The 23,080-nt window shown below is 43.8% G+C and overlaps 1 protein-coding gene across 1 annotated transcript in view; it reads left to right on the top strand.

Annotated features, from left to right (window-relative positions):
* The window catches only part of cacna2d3a (calcium channel, voltage-dependent, alpha 2/delta subunit 3a), a 452,439-nt gene that overhangs the window by 404,774 nt on the left and 24,585 nt on the right, over window positions 1-23,080 (top strand). Inside the window, exons 28-31 of the mRNA XM_065006038.1 lie at window positions 17,613-17,674; window positions 17,785-17,829; window positions 18,303-18,365; window positions 22,939-23,009. Of these exons, the coding sequence (XP_064862110.1) occupies window positions 17,613-17,674; window positions 17,785-17,829; window positions 18,303-18,365; window positions 22,939-23,009 (241 nt within the window). The remainder of the gene's footprint in view (window positions 1-17,612; window positions 17,675-17,784; window positions 17,830-18,302; window positions 18,366-22,938; window positions 23,010-23,080) is intronic.

Below are 23,080 nucleotides of genomic sequence, written 5' to 3'. Positions count from 1 at the left end.
ATGTGAACCAAGTTGTCATGTTCCCTGTAGCTGTTTTGAACCAAGTTGTCATGTTCCCTGTAGCTGTTTTGAACCAGGTTGTCATGTTCCCTGTAGCTGTTTTGAACCAAGTTGTCATGTTCCCTGTAGCTTTTTTGAATCAGGTTGTCATGTTCCCTGTAGCTGTTTTGAACCATGTTGTCATGTTCCCATTAGCTGTTTTGAACCAATTTGTCATGTTCCCTGTAGCTGTTTTGAACCAGGTTGGCATGTTCCCTGTAGCTGTTTTGAACCGGGTTGTCATGTTCCCTGTAGCTGTTTTGAACCGGGTTGTCATGTTCCCTGTAGCTGTTTTCAACCAGGTTGTCATGTTCCCTGTAGCTGTTTTGAACTGGGTTGTCATGTTCCCTGTGGCTGTTTTGAACCAGGTTGTCATGTTCACTCTACCTGCTTTGAACCAGGTTGTCTTGATACCTGTAGCTGGTTTGAACCAGGTTTTCATGTTCCCTTTAGCTGTTTTGAACCGGGTTGTCATGTTCCCTGTAGCTGTTTTGAATCAAGTTGTCATGTTCCCTGTAGCTTTTTTGAATCAGGTTGTCATGTTCCCTGTAGCTGTTTTGAACCATGTTGTCATGTTCCCATTAGCTGTTTTGAACCAATTTGTCATGTTCCCTGTAGCTGTTTTGAACCAGGTTGGCATGTTCCCTGTAGCTGTTTTGAACCGGGTTGTCATGTTCCCTGTAGCTGTTTTGAACCAGGTTGTCATGTTCCCTGTAGCTGTTTTCAACCAGGTTGTCATGTTCCCTGTAGCTGTTTTGAACTGGGTTGTCATGTTCCCTGTGGCTGTTTTGAACCAGGTTGTCATGTTCACTCTACCTGCTTTGAACCAGGTTGTCTTGATACCTGTAGCTGGTTTGAACCAGGTTTTCATGTTCCCTTTAGCTGTTTTGAACCGGGTTGTCAGGTTCCCTGTAGCTGTTCTGAACCAGGATGTCATGTTCCCTGGAGCTGTTTTGAACCAGGTTGTCATGTTCCCTATAGCTGTTTTAAACCAGATTGTCATGTTCCCTTTAGCTTTTTTTGAATCAGGTTGTCATGTTCCCTGAAAAAGTTTTACATCCGAATGTAACGTTCACTATAGCTGTTTTTAACCAGGTTGTCATGATCCCAGTAGATGATTTGAACCATGTTATCATGTTCCCATTAGCTGTTTTGAACCAAGTTGTCATGTTCCCTGTAGCTGTTTTGAACCAGGTTGTCATGTTCCCTGTAGCTGTTTTGAACCGGGTTGTCATGTTCTCTGTATCTGTTTTGAACCAGGTTGTCATGTTCCCTGTAGCTGTTTTGAACCAGGTTGTTATGTTCCCTGTAGCTGTTTTGAACAATGGTGTCATGTTCCCTGTAGCTGTTTTGAACCAGGTTGTCATGTTCCCTGTAGCTGTTTTCAACCAGTTTGTCATGTTCCCTGTAGCTCTTCTGAATCAGGTTTTCATGTTCCCATAAATTTTTTTAACCCGAATGTCATGTTCCCTAAAGATGTTTTGATCCAAGTTGTCATGTTCACTGTATCTGCTTTGAACCATGTTGTTATGTTCCCGTTTGCTCTTTTGAACCAGGTTGTCATGTTCCCTGTAGCTGTTTTGAACCGGGTTGTCATGTTCCCTGTAGCTGTTTTGAACCAGGTTGACATGTTCCCTGTAGCTGTTTTGAACCGGGTTGACATGTTCCCTGTAGCTGTTTTGAACCGGGTTGTCATGTTCCCTGTAGCTGTTTTGAACCAGGTTGTCATGTTCCCTGTAGCTGTTTTGAACCAGGTTGTCATATTCCCTGTAACTGTTTTGAACCGGGTTTTCATGTTCCCTGTAGCTGGTTTGAACCAGGTTGTCATGTTCCCTGTAGCTGTTTTGAACCAGGATGTCATGTTCCCTGTAGCTGTTTTTAACCAGGTTGCATGTTCCCATTAGCTGTTTTGAACCAAGTTGTCATGTTCCCTATAGCTGTTTTTAACCAGGTTGTCATGATCCCAGTAGATGATTTGAACCATGTTATCATGTTCCCTGTAGCTGTTTTGAACCAGGTTGTCATGTTCCCTGTAGCTGTTTTGAACCGGGTTGTCATGTTCCCTGTAGCTGTTTTGAACCAGGTTGTCATGTTCCCTTTAGCTGTTTTGAACCAGGTTGTTATGTTCCCTGTAGCTGTTTTGAACAATGGTGTCATGTTCCCTGTAGCTGTTTTGAACCAGGTTGTCATGTTCCCTGTAGCTGTTTTCAACCAGTTTGTCATGTTCCCTGTAGCTCTTCTGAATCAGGTTTTCATGTTCCCGTAAATGTTTTTTAACCCGAATGTGATGTTCCCTAAAGATGTTTTGATCCAAGTTGTCATGTTCCCTGTATCTGTTTTGAACCATGTTGTTATGTTCCCGTTTGCTCTTTTGAACCAGGTTGTCATGTTCCCTGTAGCTGTTTTAAACCAGGTTGTCATGTATCCCTGTATCTGTTTTGAACCAGTAAGTCATGTTCCCTGTAGCTGTTTTGAACCAGGTTGTTATGTTCCCTGTAGCTGTTTTGAACAATGGTGTCATGTTCCCTGTATCTGTTTTGAACTGGGTTGTCATGTTCCCTGTAGCTGTTTTGAACCAGGTTGTCATGTTCCCTGTATCTGTTTTGAACTGGGTTGTCATGTTCCCTGTAGCTGTTTTGAACCAGGTTGTCATGTTCCCATTAGCTGTTTTGAACCAAGTTGTCATGTTCCCTGTGGCTGTTTTGAACCAAGTTGTCATGTTCCCTGTAGCTGTTTTGAACCAGGTTGTCATGATCCCAGTAGATGATTTGAACCATGTTGTCATGTTCCCATTAGCTGTTTTGAACCAAGTTGTCATGTTCCCTGTAGCTGTTTTGAAGCAGGTTGTCATGTTCCCTGTAGCTGTTTTGAACTGGGTTGTCATGTTCCCTGTAGCTGTTTTGAACCAGGTTGTCATGTTCCCATTAGCTGTTTTGAACCAAGTTGTCATGTTCCCTGTAGCTGTTTTGAACCAGGTTGTCATGTTCCCTGTAGCTGTTTTGAACCGGGTTGTCATGTTCCCTGTAGCTGTTTTGAACCAGGTTGTCATGTTCCCTGTAGCTGTTTTGAACTGGGTTGTCATGTTCCCTGTGGCTGTTTTGAACCAGGTTGTCATGTTCACTCTACCTGCTTTGAACCAGGTTGTCTTGATCCCTGTAGCTGGTTTGAACCATGTTTTCATGTTCCCTTTAGCTGTTTTGAACCGGGTTGTCATGTTCCCTGTAGCTGTTTTGAACCAGGTTGTCATGTTCCCTGGAGCTGTTTTGAACCAGGTTGTCATGTTCACTATAGCTGTTTTGAACCAGATTGTCATGTTCCCTGTAGCTTTTTTGAATCAGGTTGTAATGTTCCCTGAAAAAGTTTTACACCCGAATGTAACGTTCCCTATAGCTGTTTTTAACCAGGTTGTCATGATCCCAGTAGATGATTTGAACCATGTTATCATGTTCCCATTAGCTGTTTTGAACCAAGTTGTCATGTTCCCTGTAGCTGTTTTGAACCAGGTTGTCATTTCCCTGTAGCTGTTTTGAACCGGGTTGTCATGTTCCCTGTATCTGTTTTGAACCAGGTTGCCATGTTCCCTGTAGCTGTTTTGAACCAGGTTGTTATGTTCCCTGTAGCTGTTTTGAACAATGGTGTCATGTTCCCTGTAGCTGTTTTGAACCAGGTTGTCATGTTCCCTGTAGCTGTTTTCAACCAGTTTGTCATGTTCCCTGTAGCTCTTCTGAATCAGGTTTTCATGTTCCCGTAAATGTTTTTAACCCGAATGTCATGTTCCTTAAAGATGTTTTGATCCAAGTTGTCATGTTCCCTGTATCTGTTTTGAACCATGTTGTTATGTTCCCGTTTGCTCTTTTGAACCAGGTTGTCATGTTCCCTGTAGCTGTTTTAAACCAGGTTGTCATGTATCCCTGTATCTGTTTTGAACCAGTAAGTCATGTTCCCTGTAGCTGTTTTGAACCAGGTTGTTATGTTCCCTGTAGCTGTTTTGAACAATGGTGTCATGTTCCCTGTATCTGTTTTGAACTGGGTTGTCATGTTCCCTGTAGCTGTTTTGAACCAGGTTGTCATGTTCCCTGTATCTGTTTTGAACTGGGTTGTCATGTTCCCTGTAGCTGTTTTGAACCAGGTTGTCATGTTCCCATTAGCTGTTTTGAACCAAGTTGTCATGTTCCCTGTGGCTGTTTTGAACCAAGTTGTCATGTTCCCTGTAGCTGTTTTGAACCAGGTTGTCATGATCCCAGTAGATGATTTGAACCATGTTGTCATGTTCCCATTAGCTGTTTTGAACCAAGTTGTCATGTTCCCTGTAGCTGTTTTGAACCAGGTTGTCATGTTCCCTGTAGCTGTTTTGAACCGGGTTGTCATGTTCCCTGTAGCTGTTTTGAACCAGGTTGTCATGTTCCCTGTAGCTGTTTTCAACCAGGTTGTCATGTTCCCTGTAGCTGTTTTGAACTGGGTTGTCATGTTCCCTGTGGCTGTTTTGAACCAGGTTGTCATGTTCACTCTACCTGCTTTGAACCAGGATGTCTTGATCCCTGTAGCTGGTTTGAACCAGGTTGTCATGTTCACTCTACCTGCTTTGAACCAGGTTGTCTTGATCCCTGTAGCTGGTTTGAACCAGGTTTTCATGTTCCCTTTAGCTGTTTTGAACCGGGTTGTCATGTTCCCTGTAGCTGTTTTGAACCAGGTTGTCATGTTCCCTGGAGCTGTTTTGAACCAGGTTGTCATGTTCACTATAGCTGTTTTGAACCAGATTGTCATGTTCCCTGTAGCTGTTTTGAACCAGGTTGTTATGTTCCCTGTAGCTGTTTTGAACAATGGTGTCATGTTCCCTGTAGCTGTTTTGAACCAGGTTGTCATGTTCCCTGTAGCTGTTTTCAACCAGTTTGTCATGTTCCCTGTAGCTGTTCTGAATCAGGTTTTCATGTTCCCGTAAATGTTTTTAACCCGAATGTCATGTTCCTTAAAGATGTTTTGATCCAAGTTGTCATGTTCCCTGTATCTGTTTTGAACCATGTTGTTATGTTCCCGTTTGCTCTTTTGAACCAGGTTGTCATGTTCCCTGTAGCTGTTTTAAACCAGGTTGTCATGTATCCCTGTATCTGTTTTGAACCAGTAAGTCATGTTCCCTGTATCTGTTTTGAACTGGGTTGTCATGTTCCCTGTAGCTGTTTTGAACCAGGTTGTCATGTTCCCATTAGCTGTTTTGAACCAAGTTGTCATGTTCCCTATAGCTGTTTTGAACTGGGTTGTCATGTTCCCTGTAGCTGTTTTGAACCAGGTTGTCATGTTCCCATTAGCTGTTTTGAACCGGGTTGTCATGTTCCCTGTAGCTGTTTTGAACCAGGTTGTCATATTCCCTGTAGCTGTTTTGAACCGGGTTGTCATGTTCCCTGTAGCTGTTTTGAACCAGGTTGTCATGTTCCCTGTAGCTGTTTTGAACCAGGTTGTCATATTCCCTGTAACTGTTTTGAACCGGGTTTTCATGTTCCCTGTAGCTGGTTTGAACCAGGTTGTCATGTTCCCTGTAGCTGTTTTGAACCAGGATGTCATGTTCCCTGTAGCTGTTTTTAACCAGGTTGCATGTTCCCATTAGCTGTTTTGAACCAAGTTGTCATGTTCCCTGTAGCTGTTTTGAACCAGGTTGTCATGTTCCCTGGAGCTGTTTTGAACCAGGTTGTCATGTTCCCTATAGCTGTTTTGAACCAGATTGTCATGTTCCCTGTAGCTGTTTTGAATCATGTTCCCTGTTTTTTTGAATCAGGTTGTCATGTTCCCTGAAAAAGTTTTACACCCAAATGTAACGTTCCCTATAGCTGTTTTTAACCAGGTTGTCATGATCCCAGTAGATGATTTGAACCATGTTATCATGTTCCCTTTAGCTGTTTTGAACCAAGTTGTCATGTTCCCTGTAGCTGTTTTGAACCGGGTTGTCATGTTCCCTGTAGCTGTTTTGAACCAGGTTGTCATGTTCCCTGTAGCTGTTTTGAACCAGGTTGTTATGTTCCCTGTAGCTGTTTTGAACAATGGTGTCATGTTCCTGTAGCTGTTTTGAACCAGGTTGTCATGTTCCCTGTAGCTGTTTTCAACCAGTTTGTCATGTTCGTAGCTCTTCTGAATCAGGTTTTCATGTTCCCGTAAATGTTTTTAACCCGAATGTCATGTTCTTTAAAGATGTTTTGATCCAAGTTGTCATGTTCCCTGTATCTGTTTTGAACCATGTTGTTATGTTCCCGTTTGCTCTTTTGAACCAGGTTGTCATGTTCCCTGTAGCTGTTTTAAACCAGGTTGTCATGTATCCCTGTATCTGTTTTGAACCAGTAAGTCATGTTCCCTGTAGCTGTTTTGAACCAGGTTGTTATGTTCCCTGTAGCTGTTTTGAACAATGGTGTCATGTTCCCTGTATCTGTTTTGAACTGGGTTGTCATGTTCCCTGTAGCTGTTTTGAACCAGGTTGTCATGTTCCCTGTATCTGTTTTGAACTGGGTTGTCATGTTCCCTGTAGCTGTTTTGAACCAGGTTGTCATGTTCCCATTAGCTGTTTTGAACCAAGTTGTCATGTTCCCTGTGGCTGTTTTGAACCAAGTTGTCATGTTCCCTGTAGCTGTTTTGAACCAGGTTGTCATGATCCCAGTAGATGATTTGAACCATGTTGTCATGTTCCCATTAGCTGTTTTGAAGCAGGTTGTCATGTTCCCTGTAGCTGTTTTGAACTGGGTTGTCATGTTCCCTGTAGCTGTTTTGAACCAGGTTGTCATGTTCCCATTAGCTGTTTTGAACCAAGTTGTCATGTTCCCTGTAGCTGTTTTGAACCAGGTTGTCATGTTCCCTGTAGCTGTTTTGAACCGGGTTGTCATGTTCCCTGTAGCTGTTTTGAACCAGGTTGTCATGTTCCCTGTAGCTGTTTTGAACTGGGTTGTCATGTTCCCTGTGGCTGTTTTGAACCAGGTTGTCATGTTCACTCTACCTGCTTTGAACCAGGTTGTCTTGATCCCTGTAGCTGGTTTGAACCATGTTTTCATGTTCCCTTTAGCTGTTTTGAACCGGGTTGTCATGTTCCCTGTAGCTGTTTTGAACCAGGTTGTCATGTTCCCTGGAGCTGTTTTGAACCAGGTTGCCATGTTCACTATAGCTGTTTTGAACCAGATTGTCATGTTCCCTGTAGCTTTTTTGAATCAGGTTGTCATGTTCCCTGAAAAAGTTTTACACCCGAATGTAACGTTCCCTATAGCTGTTTTTAACCAGGTTGTCATGATCCCAGTAGATGATTTGAACCATGTTATCATGTTCCCATTAGCTGTTTTGAACCAAGTTGTCATGTTCCCTGTAGCTGTTTTGAACCAGGTTGTCATGTTCCCTGTAGCTGTTTTGAACCGAGTTGTCATGTTCCCTGTATCTGTTTTGAACCAGGTTGTCATGTTCCCTGTAGCTGTTTTGAACCAGGTTGTTATGTTCCCTGTAGCTGTTTTGAACAATGGTGTCATGTTCCCTGTAGCTGTTTTGAACCAGGTTGTCATGTTCCCTGTAGCTGTTTTCAACCAGTTTGTCATGTTCCCTGTAGCTCTTCTGAATCAGGTTTTCATGTTCCCGTAAATGTTTTTAACCCGAATGTCATGTTCTTTAAAGATGTTTTGATCCAAGTTGTCATGTTCCCTGTATCTGTTTTGAACCATGTTGTTATGTTCCCGTTTGCTCTTTTGAACCAGGTTGTCATGTTCCCTGTAGCTGTTTTAAACCAGGTTGTCATGTATCCCTGTATCTGTTTTGAACCAGTAAGTCATGTTCCCTGTAGCTGTTTTGAACCAGGTTGTTATGTTCCCTGTAGCTGTTTTGAACAATGGTGTCATGTTCCCTGTATCTGTTTTGAACTGGGTTGTCATGTTCCCTGTAGCTGTTTTGAACCAGGTTGTCATGTTCCCATTAGCTGTTTTGAACCAAGTTGTCATGTTCCCTGTGGCTGTTTTGAACCAAGTTGTCATGTTCCCTGTAGCTGTTTTGAACCAGGTTGTCATGATCCCAGTAGATGATTTGAACCATGTTGTCATGTTCCCATTAGCTGTTTTGAACCAAGTTGTCATGTTCCCTGTAGCTGTTTTGAACCAGGTTGTCATGTTCCCTGTAGCTGTTTTGAACCGGGTTGTCATGTTCCCTGTAGCTGTTTTGAACCAGGTTGTCATGTTCCCTGTAGCTGTTTTCAACCAGGTTGTCATGTTCCCTGTAGCTGTTTTGAACTGGGTTGTCATGTTCCCTGTGGCTGTTTTGAACCAGGTTGTCATGTTCACTCTACCTGCTTTGAACCAGGATGTCTTGATCCCTGTAGCTGGTTTGAACCAGGTTGTCATGTTCACTCTACCTGCTTTGAACCGGGTTGTCATGTTCCCTGTAGCTGTTTTCAACCAGGTTGTCATGTTCCCTGTAGCTGTTTTGAACCGGGTTTTCATGTTCCCTGTAGCTGTTTTGAACCGGGTTGTCATGTTCCCTGTAGCTGTTTTGAACCAGGATGTCATGTTCCTGTAGCTGTTTTTAACCAGGTTGTCATGTTCCCTTTAGCTGTTTTGAACCAAGTTGTCATGTTCCCTGTAGCTGTTTTGAACCAGGTTGTCATGTTCCCTGGAGCTGTTTTGAACCAGGTTGTCATGTTCCCTATAGCTGTTTTGAACCAGATTGTCATGTTCCCTGTAGCTTTTTTGAATCAGGTTGTCATGTTCCCTGAAAAAGTTTTACACCCGAATGTAACGTTCCCTATAGCTGTTTTGATCCAGGTTGTCATGTTCCCTGTAGCTGTTTTTAACCATGTTGTCATGTTCCCTGTAGATGTTTTGAACCAGGTTGTCATGTTGCCTGTAGATGTTTTGGACCAGATTGTCATGTTCCCTGTAGCTTTTTTGAATCAGGTTGTCATCAAATCAAATCAAATCAAATGTATTTATATAGCCCTTCGTACATCAGCTGATATCTCAAAGTGCTGTACAGAAACCCAGCCTAAAACCCCAAACAGCAAGCAATGCAGGTGTAGAGGCACGGTTGCTAGGAAAAACTCCCTAGAAAGGCCAAAACCTAGGAAGAAACTTAGAGAGGAACTATGCTATGCTATGTGGGGTGGCCAGTCCTCTTCTGGCTGTGCCGGGTGGAGATTATAACAGAACATGGCCAAGATGTTCAAATGTTCATAAATGACCAGCATGGTCGAATAATAATAATGCAGAACAGTTGAAACTGGAGCAGCAGCACAGTCAGGTGGACTGGGGACAGCAAGGAGTCATCATGTCAGGTAGTCCTGGGGCACGGTCCTAGGGCTCAGGTCAGTTGAAACTGGAGCAGCAGCATGGCCAGGTGGACTGGGGACAGCAAGGAGTCATCATGTCAGGTAGTCCTGGGGCACGGTCCTAGGGCTCAGGTCAGTTGAAACTGGAGCAGCAGCATGGCCAGGTGGACTGGGGACAGCAAGGAGTCATCATGTCAGGTAGTCCTGGGGCATGGTCCTAGGGCTCAGGTCCTCCGAGAGAGAGAAAGAAAGAGAGAAGGAGAGAATTATTCATGTTCCCTGAAAAAGTTTTACACCCGAATATAACGTTCCCTATAGCTGTTTTGAACCAGGTTGTCATGATCCCTGTAGCTGTTTTGAACCATGTTGTCATACTCCATGTAGTTGTTTTGAACCAGGATGTCATGTTCCCTGTAGCTGTTTTGAACCAGGTTGTCATGTTCCCTGTAGCTGTTTTGAACTGGGTTGTCATGTTCCCTGTAGCAGTTTTGAACCAGGTTGTCATGTTCCCTGTAGCTGTTTTGAACCAAGTTGTCATGTTCCCTGTAGCTGTTTTGAACCAGGTTGGCATGTTCCCTGTAGCTGTTTTGAACCAGGTTGCCATGATCCCAGTATATGATTTGAACCATGTTGTCATGTTCCCATTATCTGTTTTGAACCATGTTGTCATGTTCCCTGTAGCTGTTTTGAACCAGGTTGTCATGTTCCCTGTAGCTGTTTTGAACCAGGTTTTCATGTTCCCTGTAGCTGGTTTGAACCAGGTTTTCATGTTCCCTGTAGCTGTTTTGAACCGGGTTGCCATGTTCCCTGAAGGTGTTTTGAGCCAGGATAACATGCTCCTTGTAGCTGTTTATAAACAGGATGTCATGTTCCCTGTAGCTGTTTTGAACCAGGTTGTCATGTTGCCTGTAGATGTTTCGGAACAGATTGTCATGTTCCCTGTAGCTTTTTTGAATCAGGTTGTCATGTTCCCTGAAAAAGTTTTACACCCGAATGTAACGTTCCCTATAGCTGTTTTGAACCAGGATGTCATGATCCCTGTAGCTGTTTTGAACCATGTTGTCATATTCCATGTAGCTGTTTTGAACAAGGATGTCATGTTCCCTGTATCTGTTTTGAACCATGTTGTTATGTTCCCGTTTGCTCTTTTGAACCAGGTTGTCATGTTCCCTGTAGCTGTTTTAAACCAGGTTGTCATGTATCCCTGTATCTGTTTTGAACCAGTAAGTCATGTTCCCTGTAGCTGTTTTGAACCAGGTTGTTATGTTCCCTGTAGCTGTTTTGAACAATGGTGTCATGTTCCCTGTATCTGTTTTGAACTGGGTTGTCATGTTCCCTGTAGCTGTTTTGAACCAGGTTGTCATGTTCCCATTAGCTGTTTTGAACCAAGTTGTCATGTTCCCTGTGGCTGTTTTGAACCAAGTTGTCATGTTCCCTGTAGCTGTTTTGAACCAGGTTGTCATGATCCCAGTAGATGATTTGAACCATGTTGTCATGTTCCCATTAGCTGTTTTGAACCAAGTTGTCATGTTCCCTGTAGCTGTTTTGAACCAGGTTGTCATGTTCCCTGTAGCTGTTTTGAACCGGGTTGTCATGTTCCCTGTAGCTGTTTTGAACCAGGTTGTCATGTTCCCTGTAGCTGTTTTCAACCAGGTTGTCATGTTCCCTGTAGCTGTTTTGAACTGGGTTGTCATGTTCCCTGTGGCTGTTTTGAACCAGGTTGTCATGTTCACTCTACCTGCTTTGAACCAGGATGTCTTGATCCCTGTAGCTGGTTTGAACCAGGTTGTCATGTTCACTCTACCTGCTTTGAACCGGGTTGTCATGTTCCCTGTAGCTGTTTTCAACCAGGTTGTCATGTTCCCTGTAGCTGTTTTGAACCGGGTTTTCATGTTCCCTGTAGCTGTTTTGAACCGGGTTGTCATGTTCCCTGTAGCTGTTTTGAACCAGGATGTCATGTTCCCTGTAGCTGTTTTTAACCAGGTTGTCATGTTCCCTTTAGCTGTTTTGAACCAAGTTGTCATGTTCCCTGTAGCTGTTTTGAACCAGGTTGTCATGTTCCCTGGAGCTGTTTTGAACCAGGTTGTCATGTTCCCTATAGCTGTTTTGAACCAGATTGTCATGTTCCCTGTAGCTTTTTTGAATCAGGTTGTCATGTTCCCTGAAAAAGTTTTACACCCGAATGTAACGTTCCCTATAGCTGTTTTGATCCAGGTTGTCATGTTCCCTGTAGCTGTTTTTAACCATGTTGTCATGTTCCCTGTAGATGTTTTGAACCAGGTTGTCATGTTGCCTGTAGATGTTTTGGACCAGATTGTCATGTTCCCTGTAGCTTTTTTGAATCAGGTTGTCATCAAATCAAATCAAATCAAATGTATTTATATAGCCCTTCGTACATCAGCTGATATCTCAAAGTGCTGTACAGAAACCCAGCCTAAAACCCCAAACAGCAAGCAATGTAGGTGTAGAGGCACGGTTGCTAGGAAAAACTCCCTAGAAAGGCCAAAACCTAGGAAGAAACTTAGAGAGGAACTATGCTATGCTATGTGGGGTGGCCAGTCCTCTTCTGGCTGTGCCGGGTGGAGATTATAACAGAACATGGCCAAGATGTTCAAATGTTCATAAATGACCAGCATGGTCGAATAATAATAATGCAGAACAGTTGAAACTGGAGCAGCAGCACAGTCAGGTGGACTGGGGACAGCAAGGAGTCATCATGTCAGGTAGTCCTGGGGCACGGTCCTAGGGCTCAGGTCAGTTGAAACTGGAGCAGCAGCATGGCCAGGTGGACTGGGGACAGCAAGGAGTCATCATGTCAGGTAGTCCTGGGGCATGGTCCTAGGGCTCAGGTCCTCCGAGAGAGAGAAAGAAAGAGAGAAGGAGAGAATTATTCATGTTCCCTGAAAAAGTTTTACACCCGAATATAACGTTCCCTATAGCTGTTTTGAACCAGGTTGTCATGATCCCTGTAGCTGTTTTGAACCATGTTGTCATACTCCATGTAGTTGTTTTGAACCAGGATGTCATGTTCCCTGTAGCTGTTTTGAACCAGGTTGTCATGTTCCCTGTAGCTGTTTTGAACTGGGTTGTCATGTTCCCTGTAGCAGTTTTGAACCAGGTTGTCATGTTCCCTGTAGCTGTTTTGAACCAAGTTGTCATGTTCCCTGTAGCTGTTTTGAACCAGGTTGGCATGTTCCCTGTAGCTGTTTTGAACCAGGTTGCCATGATCCCAGTATATGATTTGAACCATGTTGTCATGTTCCCATTATCTGTTTTGAACCATGTTGTCATGTTCCCTGTAGCTGTTTTGAACCAGGTTGTCATGTTCCCTGTAGCTGTTTTGAACCAGGTTTTCATGTTCCCTGTAGCTGGTTTGAACCAGGTTTTCATGTTCCCTGTAGCTGTTTTGAACCGGGTTGCCATGTTCCCTGAAGGTGTTTTGAGCCAGGATAACATGCTCCTTGTAGCTGTTTATAAACAGGATGTCATGTTCCCTGTAGCTGTTTTGAACCAGGTTGTCATGTTGCCTGTAGATGTTTCGGACCAGATTGTCATGTTCCCTGTAGCTTTTTTGAATCAGGTTGTCATGTTCCCTGAAAAAGTTTTACACCCGAATGTAACGTTCCCTATAGCTGTTTTGAACCAGGATGTCATGATCCCTGTAGCTGTTTTGAACCATGTTGTCATATTCCATGTAGCTGTTTTGAACAAGGATGTCATGTTCCCAGTAGCTGTTTTTAACCATGTTGTCATGTTCCCTGTAGCTATTTTGAACCAGGTTGTCATGTTCCCTGTAACTGTTTTGAACCAGGTTGTTATATTCCCTGTAGCTGTTTTGAACCAGGTTGTCATGTTCCCTGTAGCTGTTTTGAACCATGTTGTTATGGTCCCTGTAGCTGTTTTGAACAATGGTGTCATGTTCCCTGTAGCTGTTCTGAATCAGGTTGTCATGTTCCCGTAAATGTTTTTTAACCCGAATGTCATGTTCCCTAAAGATGTTTTGATCCAAGTTGTCACGTTCCCTGTATCTGTTTTGAACCATGTTGTTATGTTCCCGTTTGCTCTTTTGAACCAGGTTGTCATGTTCCCTGTAGCTGTTTTAAACCAGGTTGTCATGTATCCCTGTAACTGTTTTGAACCATGAAGTCATGTTCCCTGTAGCTGTTTTGAACCAGGTTGTTATGTTCCCTGTAGCTGTTTTGAACAATGGTGTCATGTTCCCTGTAGCTGTTTTGAACCAGGTTTTCATGTTCCCTGTAGCTGTTTTCAACCAGTTTGTCATATTCCCTGTAGCTCTTTTGAATCAGGTTGTCATGTTCCCTGAAATGTTTTTTAACCCGAATGTCATGTTCCCTAAAGATGTTTTGATCCAAGTTGTCACGTTCCCTGTATCTGTTTTGAACCATGTTGTTATGTTCCCGTTTGCTCTTTTGAACCAGGTTGTCATGTTCCCTGTAGCTGTTTTAAACCAGGTTGTCATGTTCCCTGTAGCTGTTTTAAACCAGGTTGTCATGTTCCCTGTAGCTGTTTTAAACCAGGTTGTCATGTTCCCTGTAGCTGTTTTAAACCAGGTTGTCATGTTCCCTGTAGCTGTTTTGAACCAGGTTGTCATGTTCCCTGTAGCTGTTTAGAACCAGGTTGTCATGTTCCCTGTAGCTGTTTTAAACCAGGTTGTCATGTTCCCTGTAGCTGTTTTAAACCAGGTTGTCATGTTCCCTGTAGCTGTTTTAAACCAGGTTGTCATGTTCCCTGTAGCTGTTTTAAACCAGGTTGTCATGTTCCCTGTAGCTGTTTTGAACCAGGTTGTCATGTTCCCTGTAGCTGTTTAGAACCAGGTTGTCATGTTCCCTGTAGCTGTTTTAAACCAGGTTGTCATGTTCCCTGTAGCTGTATTGAACCAGGTTGTCATGTTCCTTGTAGCTGTTTTGAACAAGGTTGTCTTGTTCCCTGTACATGACTGATCTGTTTACCATTTGGTAGGCTAGGAATCTGACTGGTTTAATGTCGGGCCCTCTCTACTGTCTCTCTAAACACACGCACACACACACACACATACAGGAAAGTGGAAATCCCTAAGCCTTCCAAATGAATTTTCTATTCAAATAACATCAGATTAGTTGTCTGTTTTCTTTTTTCCCTGCCACAAGTCATCTCATCTACTATGTCATGTCATGTCACGCCATTCATTCATTCATTGATTGATTCATCTTTTTTTTCACGTGAAGTACTCATTTGTTATTATTCTGTTTTTTCAGTCTTCAGTGATTAGCCCCACCATGTTGCTCAGTGTGGGTGTTTGTATTATTGCTGCCCAACATCTTAAATTAGACCCTTCCCACCCCGCTTCTGACCCAGGCGCTGAAAGACTATGCTTCTGACGAGATAATCTGCACCTGTTCCTCTTTGCTGGGTCTGTGTGTGTGTGTGTGTGTGTGTGTGTGTGTGTGTGTGTGTGTGTGTGTGTGTGTGTGTGTGTGTGTGTGTGTGTGTGTGTGTGTGTGTGTGTGTGTGTGTGTGTGTGTGTGTGTGTGTGTGTGTGTGTGTGTGTGTGTGTGTGTGTGTGTGTGTGTGTGTGTGTGTGTGTGTGTGTGTGACATCCCTTCCACATGCCTCCAGCCATATTGTGAGTCAGTTTGACTCTGGCGTGTTCACAGGAGCATGAGAAGAGCACAAAAATACAAACCTGACCTAGATCCACACACACACACGCACGCACGCACGCGCACACACACACACACACACACATTTTGTTTCCTGGTTAAAAATCTTGATAGCCATTAATGATATGATGTATGAGGTAACAGAATGTTTTTTCTCAGATCGTGAAATACCTTTTGCTTGTGTGAGTGAGCATGTTATGTGTTTGTTATAGAAACCATGCTTACAGAACCGTATGTGGCTACCAATCCTCCATCTTGACGTTCCTCCTCTCTCCCTCTCTGGTCAAATATCAGTATGAAACATAGCTTTTCTCTGGTTACAAAGCCTCCTGTTAACATGGCAGTCTCCTGTGATGTTATGAACACCTGAGGAGAACAGCAGGAGTGGGTCGGGGGTGGGGTGTAACAGCAGAGAAAGAAGGGCAGGATGGAGGAGTGCGGGAGGGGCTGTGGTAAATCCATAGATCCTGCCTTGGCTGTCTCTGAGACAGCTCACACATTTCATGTTCCATGCCAGGGATTTGATTCCCGGCTGCAATTCTGTCCAGATCTGTGTGTCTAGCTACCCGCTATGTGTCTAGCTACCGGCTGTGTGTCTAACTACCCGCTGTGTGTCTAGCTACCGGCTGTGTGTCTAGCTACCTGCTGTGTGTCTAGCTACCTGCTGTGTGTCTAGCTACTGGCTGTGTGTCTAGCTACCCGCTGTGTGTCTAGCTACCGGCTGTGTATCTAGCTACCGGCTGTGTGTCTAGCTACCTGCTGTTTGTCTAGCTACCTGCTGTGTGTCTAGCTACCTGCTGTGTGTCTAGCTACCGGCTGTGTGTCTAGCTACCCACTGTGTGTCTAGCTACCTGCTGTGTGTCTAGCTACCGGCTGTGTGTCTAGCTACCCGCTGTGTGTCTAGCTACCGGCTGTGTGTCTAGCTACCTGCTGTTTGTCTAGCTACCTGCTGTGTGTCTAGCTACCGGCTGTGTGTCTAGCTACCCGCTGTGTGTCTAGATACCCGCTGTGTGTCTAGCTACCGGCTGTGTGTCTAGATACCCGCTGTGTGTCTAGATACCCGCTGTGTGTCTAGCTACCCGCTGTGTGTCTAGCTACCCACTGTGTTTCTAGCTACCGGCTGTGTGTCTAGCTATCGGCTGTGTGTCTAGATACCCACTGTGTGTCTAGCTACCTGCTGTGTGTCTATTTACCTGCTGTTTGTCTAGCTACCCGCTGTGTGTCTAGCTACCTCCTGTGTGTCTAGCTACCGGCTGTGTGTCTAGCTACCCGCTGTGTGTCTAGCTACCGGCTGTGTGTCTAGCTACCCGCTGTGTGTCTAGATACCCGCTGTATGTCTAGCTACCTGCTGTGTGTCTAGCTATCGGCTGTGTGTCTAGATACCCACTGTGTGTCTAGCTACCTGCTGTGTGTCTATTTACCTGCTGTTTGTCTAGCTACCCGCTGTGTGTCTAGCTACCTCCTGTGTGTCTAGCTACCGGCTGTGTGTCTAGCTACCCGCTGTGTGTCTAGCTACCGGCTGTGTGTCTAGCTACCCGCTGTGTGTCTAGATACCCGCTGTATGTCTAGCTACCTGCTGTGTGTCTAGCTACCCGCTGTGTGAGCAGCTCTACACTCCCCATATGTTATCTACAATCTTAGAAAAAAGAGTTCCAAAAGGGTTCTTATTGTGTCCCCATGAGGGAACACTTTGTGTAAAGGATTTTACATGGAACTCCAAAGGGTTCTACCTGGAACCAAAGGGTTCTTCAAGGGGTTCTCATATGGTGACAACCAAAGAAGCCTTTTAGGTTCTAGATAGCACCTTTTTTTTCTACGAGTGTAGGGGGAAAAAGACATGAGGGCAGGCAGACACTTGGGATGGATTTAGTGTGGACACGGAGAGACAGAGGGTTTGGTTTGAGTCGTGGCCATGGGTAAATGTTGCTTTTGGACATTGGTTCATAGAGACTGTCGTGTTGACACATGCACACACATACACGCATGGACACACACACACACACGCACACACACGCACACACACTGCTTTGCATGTTCACAGATAGACAGGCCCTAACAGGCTTTTCACAGTGAGATATCACAGCCTAAAGCTGTCTTTCTACCAAGGTTACTGACATTAACTAACCTCAACACTATCCCACTGTCCCATGGCCATATTGGTGTCTCAGAAAACATTTCGCTCTTCTAAGTCAGTGCCTGACCCAATTTAAAGCCACACTCCTCAATCTTGGATCCCCCCAGAGTGAGTCATAAACATCCGTGTCTTAGCAAATACATAGGAGTTCCTGCTGTTCCTTGAAGCTGCTCCGGTGTTTGTAATGTCCCTTCTGCAGGGAGCTGTGCAGTTGTGACATCGCTGTCCAACAAATCATACACACACACACACGCGCACAGACACAGACAAACACGCACACACACACACACACACACACACACACACACACACACACACACACACACACACACACACACACACACACACACACACACACACACACACACACACACACACACACACACACACACACACACACACACACACACACACACACACAGAGAATCACAATGAAACACACAGACAGGAGAGTATACAGACACAGTTCTGTGGCCATAATGTCAACGTGGTGCTGTCTCCTCTCTTCCAGCTGTGGGGATCCAGATGAAGCTGGAGTTTTTCCAAAGGAAGTTCTGGACAGCCAGCCGACAGGTAAACCCACACACGCACATAAGCACCCAAACTTAGGCAACAATGACAACAACACATGATGCTTGTGTAAATAGAAAGTGTGTATCTCACATTATTGTATTGTGTTGCAGTGTGCTGCGTTGGATGGGAGATGTTCTATAAACTGTGATAATGAGGTGAGTTGGATGACTTCACTCTACTAGAACTTCACTTACTGTAAACATGTTATTCTTCCTCTCCCTTCCTCTTCATCCTCCTCCTCTCTCCTCATCCTCCTCCTTTCTCCTCATCCTTCTCCTCTCTCCTCACCCTCCTCTTCTCTCCTATCGCATCCTCCTTATCCTCCTCATCCTCCTTATCCTCCTCATCTCTCCTCATCCTCCTCATCTCTCCTCATCCTCCTTATCCTCCTCATCTCTCCTCATCCTCCTCATCTCTCATGATCCTCTTCCTCTCTCCTCTCTCCTCACTCCTCCTCCTATCTCCTCGTACTCTCTCCTCGCTCCTCATCCTCCTCCTCTCTCCTCCATCTCCTCTTCCTCTCCTTCTGCTATATTTACTTGATGATGACATCCCCTTCTCTCTTCTCTGTCCTCCTCATCTCTCCTCTCTCCTCTCTCCTCCTCTCTCCTCTCGGCCTCCTCTTCAGAACATCAACTGTTACCTGATAGACAACAATGGCTTCATCCTGGTTGCAGAGGACTACTCTCTGGTAAGATGTTAAATCTCACACTGCACTGTCTCTCTGTCTGTGTGTCTGTCTGGAGAGATGATGGATCACAGATCAGGTGGGCCCTTATCCCACTGTACAGTTGTCTGTATGTCTTAAAGGAAAACTCCACCCAAAAATTATATTTTGGTGTTTGTTTCATTAGTCTATTGTTGACATAGTCCCAAAATGTTTTGCATGTCAGCATGTTTTCAAGATGTACTGTATAACTTTCAAAATACAGAAATACAGCTGGTGTGCTGCGTTTCGCATCATATGATGTTACAGTTTTTTACAATCACTTTGGCACTAATTACAGAACCTTTGGGTCATTTTTCAAAACTAGACACAAAACTCAAAACTGTCATCACTTGTAAGACAGGCTGTCCAATGTTCAAAACATTGCATTGTGCATTCATATCTTTAAGAAACCTTGCACTTGCAGAATCATTGGTTCAAATAACAAATTTATTATGAAATAGCATAGGACCATTCATTTAGATCACCCACACACAAGATACTGAAAGTTTCACTGTGTAGCTGTTCGTACAATCATTAAATATTGTACGGCAAGATATGTGAAACATTGTCTCATTATGGTACTACATGTAAATACATCACTGTAAAATGACTAGTAGAGAGAATACTACAGACACAGTGGAATCACTGAACAAAACCTGAAATGTATTGACAAAATAAAATAAAATCACAACATAGGTTTCTTTAAATCAAAGCAAAAACAATTAGCTACAAAAAAATACAAAAATGACAGTAAAATGTCAACTGGTGTGTTCCTCACCTGGCTTACTGTAAAACATCACTGCAGTGTTCCTCACCTGACTTACTGTAAAACATCACTGCAGTGTTCCTCACCTGGTTTACTGTAAAACATCACTGCAGTGTTCCTCACCTGGTTTACTGTAAAACATCACTGCAGTGTTCCTCACCTGACTTACTGTAAAACATCACTGCAGTGTTCCTCACCTGGCTTACTGTAAAACATCACTGCAGTGTTCCTCACCTGGCTTACTGTAAAACATCACTGCAGTGTTGCTCACCTGGCTTACTGTAAAACATCACTGCTGTGTTCCTCACCTGGCTTACTGTAAAACATCACTGCTGTGTTCCTCAACTGGCTTACTGTAAAACATCACTGCTGTGTTCCTCACCTAGCTTACTGTAAAACATTACATTTACATTACATTTAAGTCATTTAGCAGACGCTCTTATCCAGAGCGACTTCTGCTGTGTTCCTCACCTGGCTTACTGTAAAACATCACTGCAGTGTTCCTCACCTGACTTACTGTAAAACATCACTGCAGTGTTCCTCACCTGGCTTACTGTAAAACATCACTGCTGTGTTCCTCACCTGGCTTACTGTAAAACATCACTGCAGTGTTCCTCACCTGGCTTACTGTAAAACATCACTGCAGTGTTGCTCACCTGGCTTACTGTAAAACATCACTGCTGTGTTCCTCACCTGGCTTACTGTAAAACATCACTGCTGTGTTCCTCAACTGGCTTACTGTAAAACATCACTGCTGTGTTCCTCACCTGGCTTACTGTAAAAAGCAAAACAAAGGCTTAATTACTGGGCTATATTTCCATCAACCCTGTCTTGTGGATTTGGCCACAGGTTCTCATCCACACCACTATGGATGTTTTCATTAGCCAAACATCTTGGGAAGAATCTTTGGGCGAATCCAGGCCTGACACTGGTCTGCCATGATGTCATAGCATGCGTCATCCATGGCCTGGAGAAGGGTGACTTGTTCGTGAGGGCTCCTATCATATACCTTCCACCTCCATGTGGAGAAAAATGTCTCAATAATGTTAAGGAAAGGAGAGTATGGGGGTATGTACAGGGTGGTAAATTGTGGATGGGCCTGAAACTATGCTTGCACCATTTGAGCATGATGGAACCTGACATTATCCCACATAATGACATAGGTCACGCCATCAGCTCTACAGACCTGATTTAGCTCATCAGGGAAGGTTACAAGGAGAGCTGCTTTATATGATCCAATACGAGGTCTGCGTCTCACCACACCATCTTCCGATATAGCCGCACCCATGCTGTTGGACTCACGTTGTCCAGGTACTTGGATGGTTGCCCGCTGGCCAATGAAATTCCAACCTCTCCTCCTTGTCTTGGTCAGGTTGAAGCCTGCCTCATCCAAAAAGAGGAATTTGTGATGGTTTTCATCAGCATCCAGCTCCATCACCTTCTAAAAATATATTTTGGAAAGACAATTACTGACTAAAATGATATAGAATTTTTGGTGAATTCTTCACAACAGGAATCTTGAAACTGAACATACCTGAACATACTCAGTCCTCAGTTACTTCACCGTCTGCATTTCTTTCAAAAGGCACAAGGTATAGCTGTTTTAGAGACACCTGGTGCCTTTTCAGCATGCGTGCAATAGTCGACAAACTTATGGCTTCCACATTGTTGAATATGTCGTCGTTGTCCAAGATGTGCTGCCGAATTTCTGTGAGGCGAATATAATTTCTGGCCCGAACCAAATTGACCACAGCTCGCTCTTGTTGGTCAGTCAGAATTTTGCCTCTGCCTCTCCTATTTGGCCTAGTCTCAATTCTGCAGGTGAAAATTACAGTAAGAACACATTTAGTCACATCACCTACTCTGTGGTACACATTGGCATGCAGTATACAGTCATTTGACAATTGAGAGGAGCCTAATGTTTACTGCATGCTGAAGACTTACCGGTTCTCATTGCAGAAAGTTCTGATGATTGAGGCCACGGTTGATCTTCGGAGGTTTGGTTAAATCATTGTAGCTGCCTCAGTCATTGTCATGCCATGATTTACGACATGGTCTACAACTATTGCTTGGGTTTCATTGGACACTCTTTGCTGCTGCTGCCACTGTCTTGTCCGTGGCCTTGTCCTCTACCACGTTCCCCCACACCTCTTAAACGAGGCCCACAACCACCTCTCAGAAGGGGTGCTTGTCCCCTTCCATTCCGCTGACCACCACGTCTTCCTCGTCTTCCTCCTCCCACTGCTTGACCTCTTTTGTGACCTGGATCACCTGCCGGCTCCACGTTATCACTATGTTGTTGTAGGTGAATACCACTCATTTCACTATATACTCCTACCACAATGTGAAATCAATCATCAGTAACAAGTGACACCTGAAACCCCACCTCTTTAAGGAATACCTAGGATAGGATAAAGTAATCCCTCTCACCCCCCCCCCCCCCTTAAAAGATTTAGATGCACTACTGTTCCACTGGATGTCATAAGGTGAATGCACCAATTTGTAAGTCGCTCTGGATAAGAGCGTCTGCTAAATGACTTAAATGTAAATGTAAATGTAAAGTTGGCAGTATTGGAAAAGCAATTACAATGGCCTGCATGCATACACTCACGGCCACTTTATTAGGTACACCTGCGTGTTAACGCAAATAGCCTGCTCCTTTGAACAGCGAATCATGTGGCTGCCTGCAACTCAATATATAGAGTATATAGAGTAGAGAGCTTTAGTTGTTGTTCGGCCAAACAGAACGAGCAAGATGTGTAATCGAAGCAACTTTGACCGTGGTATGATTGTTGGTGCCTCACATGGTGGTTCCAGCATCTCAGAAACAGCTGCCCTCCTGGCATTTTTACGCAATACAGTCTCTAGAGTTTACACAGAATGGTGCGATAAACAAAACACTTTCAGTTCTGTGGGCAAAAACCCCTTGTTAATGAGAGAGGTCAGAGGAGAATGTCCAGACTCATTCAAGCTAACAGAAAGGCCACAAGTGCTCAAATAGCAGTTGTTTAAAACAGTGGTGGGCAGAAGGGCATCTCTTAACGTAAAACACTGTGTATAATTCAGGCTGTTGTGGAGAAAAAAGGGGGTCCTACCCAGTACTAGATAGGTGTACCTAATAAAGTGGCCGGTGAGTGTACAGTAATGTCAAATCTGAAAACATGGTCTGGAAAAGTGGTACATGGGACCATAGAAACAGTGTCTGATAAAGAATGATGATGAAGTATTACATCCATAGATAATGTAGTCCATTTGGTTCATGTTCCACAGTAATTGGTTTCAATGGATCTCGTTATCCTGAAACTTTCATGATCTCAACATGGGAATATTGTTTGTCAGTTTCCATAAAACTCTGCATTAAGAGTAATGCAACAGTTACTTATCATTTTGAGCAGTTGTATCAATTGATAGTTAGATCATTGTAATGAAATGAATAAACAGTCATCTCAGATGTAATGTGTGAATTGCATTTTGAAATGGTAATACTTTGATGTTAAGTTGTGTCATTTTGAACAGGTGATTTTAATTCAATGAACAAATGATCTTAGCTTTATGAGTATTGTATCCAAGCAATTGGTAAAAGTGTTTGAAGGTTTAAAAAATGTGCATTTTGATCATCAGTTGTGAGTTTTGTGTCTAGAGTTTTGAAAAATGACATCAAGATTCTGAAATGAGTGCCAAAGTGATTGTAAAAACTGTAATCAATAACATTAGGAGCATTCATTATACACAGACCTACCAAGCAACAATATATGCTAATTGATCCACCATGTTTTCTCTCTCTCTCAGACAGGGATGTTCTTTGGAGAAGCAGAGGGGGCAGTGATGAATAAACTGCTCCTCATGGGTTCCTTTAAGAGGTGAGTAAGCATGTGTGTGTGTGTGGTGTGTGTGTGTGTGTGTGTGTGTTTGTGTGTGTGTGTGTGTGTGT

The sequence above is a fragment of the Oncorhynchus nerka genome, linkage group LG20 (genome assembly GCF_034236695.1).
Source record: "Oncorhynchus nerka isolate Pitt River linkage group LG20, Oner_Uvic_2.0, whole genome shotgun sequence".
NCBI classification, from domain to species: Eukaryota; Metazoa; Chordata; class Actinopteri; order Salmoniformes; family Salmonidae; genus Oncorhynchus; species Oncorhynchus nerka.
Note: the sequence above shows the minus strand (reverse complement) of the source record. Positions and strands in the feature narration are given on the sequence as shown.